The 8761-nt window shown below is 38.3% G+C and overlaps 1 protein-coding gene across 1 annotated transcript; it reads right to left on the minus strand.

Moving 5' to 3' along the window:
* Positions 1-700: 700 nt before the first annotated feature.
* Positions 701-4208, minus strand: LOC115220961 (pleiotropic regulator 1). Its single transcript, XM_029791171.2, has 2 exons — positions 3272-4208; positions 701-1297 (listed from the first exon to the last, which is right to left on the minus strand). Exons 1-2 carry the CDS (start codon positions 4187-4189, stop codon positions 785-787), a joined length of 1431 nt encoding a protein of 476 aa, XP_029647031.1. The 5' UTR covers positions 4190-4208; the 3' UTR covers positions 701-784.
* Positions 4209-8761: the final 4553 nt, after the last annotated feature.

Raw genomic sequence — 8761 nt, forward strand, 5'->3', positions numbered from 1 at the left:
GATGCTGGTGTGTTTATGTCCCTGTAACTTAGTGGTTCAGCAAAAGGGACCGATAAAATAAGTACTAGTCCAACAAAGAATAACTCCTGGGGTCAATTTGTTCGAGTAAAAGTGGTGCTCCTGCATGGCCACAGTCAAATGACTGAAACAAGTAAAGGAATAATATATATATATATACACCCACACACATATACAGAGAGACACACACAACATGGGCAGATTAAGCCTACCCCGATCTCCAAGCATGCGACTGGTATTTGTTTTATAATGACGCCTGAGATTTGAGACAAAGTCAATTCCAGCAAGGCTTGAACTCTGAACTCTTAGACTTAGGTCTTTTATGGAGACTAGAACTCATAAGGCTGGAGCTTAACCCTATTCCCATAACATATAAAAGACTGAGATTACAACATTAATCCACTGGACAGGATGATGGTCCACTGAAGGATTAACTTCCCAGCTATAGCTGGAAGTCATTTGCAGCTGAGATAAATAAAGCAATGTGAAATGATGTGTATTGCTCACAAACACGATGCACCGGCCAGTTTAGGAATCAAAACCACATCACAAGCATGAGTGCAACCCTCTAACCACTAGGCCATGCAATTTCACACTAATGGGAAGAAAATAGATGTTGTAATGCATTTTGGTCTGCTACTATTTCTACAGACAACGCTTCAATGACAACAAAACAACATAATTCAGTTTGAAATGATTTATAAAATATTTTATGAATATAAAAATGTAAGATGAATATGATCAGCTGAAAATGGCAATAACTAGGCTAATATCGCTTTCTTTTTAGAATGTCAGGTCGCCAGTTAATGGGGTGAGTTTCTTCCGATGCCTTCTCATCTTCTTTGTAAATCTTTATACTTTTGTCAGCTTCCCCAGTAATCAACCGACTTCCGCTATGATCAAAGGTGCAGGCAAAGATACCAGCTTCTGAATCAATAGAGCCTGGCTGTACAGCAGCTTGGATCCTCTGGAAGTTATAGCCTGTCTTCCAATCCCAGAAATACATTGTGCCGTTATCAGCACCAGACACCAGAACATTGTCAGAGTTCATGCCAAGAGTGTTGATGATGGCATTGTGTCCGGTCAAGTTCTGGATGAAGTTGCCATCTGGAAACTTCCACTGCTTGATGTTGTCAGGGGAACCTGATGTGAAGGAATACTTGGTTGGATGAAGGACTAATGATCGAATGCTTTTCTTGTGATTGGTAAGTGTAGCACGGGTACGTCCAGCTGCCAGGTCCCAAAGACGAATTGTACAATCATGACTACCAGTAATTACCTGCGGAGATAAACAGAAAGAAAAATAAATGTAAAAAAATACAACAGAAATACTTTATAAGACTGCCATATTTCAGACTGTCAGCTTCTTTTTTAGAGTTGGTCAATTTTCAAAAAATATTTACATATCTAATTTAAACATGTTTTAATTTATTTGGACTCTGTACATCAAATGTTTTATTACCAATTAGCAACCGCTTCTTTAGAGATGAGCATTTTCTTAAATATTCATATTTACAACATATTTTAGTTAATTTTACTTCTGAACATCCGGTGTCTTGTTTTTGAATGTGTATAGAGAACAGGACTGAATTCCTTTAAGTACACACAATCAAATATTGAACTGACTAAAGTTGTAGAGTAAATGTAAATATTAGAAAAGAGAAAGAAAATTTGACATGAGAGACAAGCAATTGAGTGAGCCCACATGTACTCACTGGAACTGCTTCACATAGCTGCTAAATATCTCTCAAATCATATTGTAGGCAGTTTAAAACAGAAGGCATGAGATAATGTAGTTCTAGAAATAGTGTGTCTGAATAAATGAGACATAACTACAGTTTAATGCATCACCACTCTCTAGTCTGACTTTTGTTTTCTTATAATTTTCTGAAAAAATGTGTATTTTTAAAGGAAATTTTGCAGATAGGTCATCGAAGGTATAAATTATAATCATCTTTTATCTTTTACTTGTTTCAGCCACTAGACTGCACCTTGAAGAATCTTTTAATCAAATGAGTCACCCCCTACTACTTATTTTTTTTAGGACTGGTACTTATTCTATCAGTCTCTTTTGCCAAACTACTAAGTTACAGGGATGTAAACACATCAACACTGGTTGTCAAGCAGTGGTGGGGGACAAACGCAAACACAAAGACACACAACAGGCTCATTGCAGTCTCCATCTACAAAATCCAAGGCTATGGTAGAATAGACACTTGCATAAGGTGTCACACAGTGGGACTGAACCAGAAACATGTTGTTGGGAAGCAAGCTTCTTACCACACATTTATATATTTCTTATTTACCTTCTTTTTTTTTTTTTGAGGAGTTTCAGATCATTATCACCCCTTTAATCTTGTTACCACTAATTTCCATAACTTTAGCATTTCTCACTTCTCCTCTTAGATCTCCATGTTTGAAATATCAATATCAACACTTTGGTAAACATATTTCTGCAGAATTTCATCCTAGACTATGTGTTTTAGAGAATTATGACAAAGCAAAGTCGGAGAAAGGGCACTAAACTGCAATTATCGCCCCCCCCCACCCACCAAATATAATGATCATAGGTCTGCCGGATCAGGGTGGACATGAGGATGGAATAGAAAGAGTTGAGGTGCTTTAACAACAGCATATGAAAACAGGGCAGCAAAACTAGTGATGTTTGAAAAGAAAACTGTTGTCCTATATCGTCTCTCATTGTTCATTGAGGGGACAGTAAAAAATACAAGGGGACGTTTAAGTGAAAGAGAATACAAACATTAAAAAAAATCGTTTACTGTGGTTGTTGTTTAGCCGTAGATCAAAACGGATTCAGCAGACCTATGATCTATCCCATATTATATGCTTTCCCTTTTCAGGACTAAGAAGTGAGTTTGGAAAAACTTAGGTGCTATAGGTATAAAACAACTTCCTCTAAACGAATATGAAAAAGTTTTTTTAAATTGCCCGCTCGCGAACGGGGGTGGGGGAGAGGACTCGGAAAGTTCACATCGTGAATGTTCCGAGTCGTCTCACCACAGCCAAAAACAAAAACAACCGCGTAACTTCGGTATAGGTACCAGAAGTACCGGATACATTTCAAGAAAGTGTTTTTTTTTTTATATATCTGGGGGGTTAGGGTTAGGGGTGGGAGAAAAGGGTTTCTGTTATCTTCAGGAATGTAAACAAAGGTACCTATACCGAAGGATCGCCAAAACAACTCGTTGACTAAATGTTTGTATAAAATAGAAACGCCAACAATTTAGTTTACCTGTGGTTCAGCTGCTTGGCATTTGACAACAGCTACAGTGTTGGTATGTCCGGTCATGGTATGGACACACGCTTTTGTCCGCATGTCCCACACACGAGCCGTAGCATCACGTCCGCACGACAACAAAACATCGATTGTAGGGTGAATGTCCAAACCGTAGACAGCACTCAAATGTCCGTGATAGTGACGAATCACTTTGTTGTACTCCAGATCCCAACACTTCACCAGTTTGTCCTCGCCGCAAGAGAAGAGATAAGGATTGCGAGGGCTGACGCACACACCACGCACAGAACTGATGTGTCCGGTCAGAGACAACTTCAGAGTGCCACTGGCCAAGTCCCAAATCTTTATGACGCGGTCACCACCGCCCGTAACAAACCATTCATTTTTGGGTTCCACGGATATACAACGGACCCAGCCTAAATGACCAGATATCACTCTATACAACTTCCAAGGAGGATGCCATTCCGGTTTGGGCATGGTAGGTGCTTTACGGGGAATTAATGTTTGGTTCAAGCTCGTTAGCATTTTTGAACTCTGGTCCGAACTTTTAGAGTCGTAAGTAGCCAATTGCATCGAGTTTGACACAGGTGTAGATACAACTGATCCATCGGACAGCACGGTTTTTCGGAACTCTATCTGATTTTGGTCCCCATCTTGATCGCTGGAATTGACCGAGTTGGAACCTCCGATGTGGTCCGCAAGCTTTTTCGAGTGCGGCAGATCGGGTCGCGGCATGTCTTTTACCATGCTGTATTCGCTGCGTAATTTTATACTGGCCCATAGTTTCTCGCATTTTTCATCGTTAGTGGGTATAAAGTTCTGGTCAGACAGGAACATATCATGGGTGCGTTTTAGTGAGCGAAACACCAAAGTGTGCACCGAGTGTTTCAGGACATCATCTATACCGGTGGCCATTTTGATGCAGAAACGGAAGTAGAATGACGTCACTGGTTGTAACGAAGCACAATAACAATCAGAGTTATCTTTCTTGGTTTCTGTATCTTGTCTGCAAGATTCTTTATATGACAGAGAGCAAATTATATATATATATATATATATATCACAGTTTTTAGACTTCAGACAGTACTTTATACAGTATGCATGCAATTATTAATATTATTATTTTTTCCTTATGGTTGTGAGCTGGCTGAATCATTAAAATGTTGGACAAAATGATCAGTTGCATTTCTGCTGGTTCTTTATGTTCCGAGTTCAAATCTTGCCAAGGTCAACTTTGCAGTTCATTCTTTTGATACTGATAAAATATAGCATGAGTCAAGCACTAGGGATTGATGTAATCAACTTGACTCTCTCCTAAAAATCTGAAAGACTTATTATTATTATTATCATTACGGTGGTGTGCTGGCAGAATCGTTAGCACACCAGGCAAAATGCTTAGTGGCATTTTGTCTGCTTTTAGGTTCTGCATCGAAATACTGCCAGGGTCGACTTTGCCTTTCATCCTCTTGGGGGTTGATGAAATAAGTACCAGTTGAGCACTGGGGTCAAGGTAATCGACTTATCTTCCCCCAAACTTGCTGCCCTTGTGCCAAAATTTGAATCCATTATTATTATTATTATTATTGGGACAACAGATTTGGCAGAATTGTTAAAGAATAGGACACAATACCAGGTGGCATATCTTCTGGCTCTTTGAACCATGAGCATCAGGAGTTCAAATTTCATTCAGGTTTCCCTTTCATCCCTTTTGGCTTGATAAAATAAGGCACCAGTCAAGTATTGGGTTTCACAGTATCAAAGTACCCACTCTCCCAAATGTCAGGCCTTCTGCTTATGCTGGAAATATTTATTCTCATTACATTGAAGGCATAGAGATCAAAAAGAATTTTTGAAAAAAAAAACACCGAAAATGGGTGGTGTACACATATTTTACCTTCACCCGAGTTCAAATTACAAATAGTCAATAAAATAAGTACTAATTATATAGGTATTTTATTTATCCCTAACAAATCCCATGGTCCTTTTAAAGAAATTTTGCACTACTTTATCTGTTTATTTCGTTTTAAATAATTGATGAAACGTTTTAGAAAGTAAATCTCACAGGTATGATTAAGAGATAATCAACTTCTTCAAAGATTTTACATCCCAATTATTATTAATGATAAATCTTCAATAAATACAACACTGCTTAATTTTTGAAGTTTAAATCTCACTTCCGAAGGGCTTTGAATTTCACCAGAAACCCGACATGCTAGAAACAACAGCTAAACAACATTATTATCATGTCACAAGATATTTGCCTGGCTGCATGTAAATTAGTGATAGTACCTCGCAAACAATGAATAGTAACAAAATATTTGCCATATTGGTTTTCAATTTAAAATACAGAAAAGTTTATACACTAAAAGAACAATACAATATTTGTTTGTGGAGGCTCTGTGAATACGCTGTCATCACAACAGGAGAAAATATCACTAAGGATTCATGACTGCAAAATTGTAACTGCTGTCTACTCGGTTGAATAAAGAGCCATGAGTCATTAGTCATTAGTTATTGCTGCAAAAGTGAGAAACTTCAGAGTGCTTCTGCCTCTGTTTACAACCAATGGTCTCTCTCTGTCTCTCTCTCTCTGAGTGAAAGGAAGATTGTTTGATGCATGTGTACAAGCTGCATACTACATGGTAGTGAGATGTGGGCCATGGACGAAGCAGATACACAAAGACTAAAGAGAAACTGGTATGCTCCACTGGATGTCTAATGTTAGTGTATGTGTGTGACAGAACACCAGTGTATTGAGAGAAAAGGTTGGCATCAGAGGAATTATATACAGTGTGCTGGTTTGATCATGTGATACAGATGGATGAGGACAATTCCATAAACAGCTTCCAATCATTTAAAGTGAAAGAAAGTTACGAAAGAGGAAGACTGAGGAAGATATAGAACAAAGTATTGAAGGACAATGGCAAAATGCTGAGTATTATGAAGGAGAATACTGAGGACCAAGATATATGGCACATTGCTGTTCTTAAGAAGACCCACCCACCACAACAGAACTGATGTCTTAAAACCAAAGTGCCATGTAAAAAGCATTGATGCTGGTGCCACATAAAAAGCACTGGTGCTTGGGCTACATAAAATGCCCTGGTGATGGTGCCATGTAAAAAGCACCCATTTCACTCCAGCTGTAGAAACCAAGCCAAATCAGACTGTGGAACTTGGTGCAGCCCTTGGTGTTGCCGGTTCCTGTCAAGCTATCCAGCTCATGCCAGCATAGAAAACAGGCTTTAAATGATGATGATGATGATGATGAGAATGTGGTTTTTCATGGCAGCAGTTTCCCACTATCTAAAGCAAGAGGTGAGACGTATGAAATGAATTGGCTGATCTCTACACAAACGTGCCTAGCACAAGTGGAGGTTCGTTTCATTCAGCCACTTTTGACACTCTGCAAAGAGTTGGCACAAAAACTCATCTATTTATAAATCTCATTAGGAAACATTCTGGAAGGTTCTAGACAGCTGCATCATGTGATGGCTCTACGCTGATTAGTCAGTTAATCAGCCAATCACATAAAATCTCTATTACTAAGTGATGGGTTCTACTTGGGAGTTCACTGATTCGGTTTCAAATCTGTTACAATCATTTAGAATGTAGAGTCATTATTATAATAATAATAATAATAATAATATAAAGATCTTGAAATAGAAATCAGCAAAATGTGGAACCTGAAGACTAAAACAATACCTGTTGTCATAGGTGCCCTGGGAATGATAGCAAAAGGGGCTGATTGCTACCTAACTCAGATACCAGGAAACCCCAAAATGGCAGAAATTCAACAGATAATGCTCATGGGAACTGCCCATATCCTATGCAAAATACTTTCTATGTAATCTCAAGTTTTAAAACAAACACAATTTTCTTATGGTTTCTTAAACATACTCTAGAACAACACTATGTACAAAACCAAATATATGGCACACTAGGCATTACACCAACACGAACTTCCAACTTGTTGTCTCTTGAGGTCTCTGGGTGAGACTTGGAGCCAGCTTGTGCAAATGTAAAGCAAAAGTCAAACAGAATAATAGTAATAAAAGTTATTGTTATTGTTTTTATCTTTAATATTATTAAGGTGGCAAACTGGCAGAATTGTTGTCACATTAGTTAAAATGCTTAGCAGTATTTTGTTCATCTTTTGTTTTGAGTTCCAGTTCCACCAAAGTCAAATTTGCCTTTCATCCATTCAGGATAGATAAAATAATCAACAATTGTGCATTGGGATTGATGTAATTGATTAAACCTTCCTCAAAATTCCAGTATAGTATGTGTCTGTACTAGAAAGGGTTACTATTTATTATAATTTAGGGTGGCAACCTGGCGGAATTGTTAGCATACTGGATGAAATGCTTAGTGGTATTTCGCCCACCACTATGTTCTGAGATTAAATTCTGCTGAGTTCAACTTTGCCTTTCATCCTTTTGGGATCAATAAATTGAGTACCAGTGAAATACTGGGGTCAACATAATTGACTAACCCCTCTCCCACCAAATTTCAGGCCTTGTGCCTATAATAGAAATGATCGTTGTTGTTGTTGTTGTTGTATTATTATTATTATTATTATTATTATTATTATTATTATTATTATTATTATTATTATTATTATTATTATTTTAACTCGGGTTTTGCTGGAACTTCTGGAGTTTTACATGCATGGTAGGCTTGCTACCTGCAGCCCAGAGTACCATGCTGTTCTTTTCAACTATCTAATACTTTCCTGATGATTCTGACCATCCCAAGGAGGCAGACTTTTTGTAGCAACTCTACTGGGCCCTATATTCCCATTTCCTTTATATTCCTCTTGATGCCTTCTGATTCTGTCCCCGAGGATCCAATAGTAAACTGCATTATCTTCACCTTCATTTTTCACTGTCAACTATGTCATATCTAAGAGGATTTTATATATCTATTTTTTTGCCCTTTTGGGTATCAAAGGGGCAAGCAAAGTCAATTATAGAACATATGTGTTGTTTGTCTTATCCACCACCACTATGTCCAGCCTGTTGTGCTCAAGCACCTGGTCTGTTTGGATTAAGAAATCCCATAGGATTTTACTGGTCTCCAACTCAGCGACTCTTTGTTTTGTGTTCATACCATGTCTTGCCTCTCTCTAAACCCCACTTTTCATAGTTTCCAATCACAACTTGACACCTCATCACCACTGTTTTTTTTATCTCTTTCCAGCTCCATCCTAGCCACTCCCACTCACTCATCTATAATGTGAGCAGCTGTGTAGCTCCCCTACAGCAAGAAACCTATTCTGTTCAGGCTCCCTTCTCTCACACTTTAATTTCTCATCTCCTAGCATAAAGCCATCTCTCTCTCTCTCTCTCTCTCTCTCTCTCTCTCTCTCTCTCTCTCTCTCTCTCTCTCTCTCCCTCTCTCTCTCTCTCTCTACTTTTACATCACTCAGCTAAAAAGGTTTTAATCTTACAGGTTTCATGGTGATCTCACTAGTCCTGGTATCAT

Source organism: Octopus sinensis, linkage group LG17 (genome assembly GCF_006345805.1).
Source record: "Octopus sinensis linkage group LG17, ASM634580v1, whole genome shotgun sequence".
NCBI classification, from domain to species: Eukaryota; Metazoa; Mollusca; class Cephalopoda; order Octopoda; family Octopodidae; genus Octopus; species Octopus sinensis.

Coding starts and splice junctions, on each gene's coding strand:
- LOC115220961 (XM_029791171.2), bottom strand. CDS start 4,189: ATGGCCACCGGTATAGATGATGTCCTGAAACACTCGGTGCACACTTTG. Junction 1,298..3,271: donor GCCAAGCAGCTGAACCACAG/GTAAACTAAATT, acceptor TTATCTCCGCAG/GTAATTACTGGTAGTCATGA.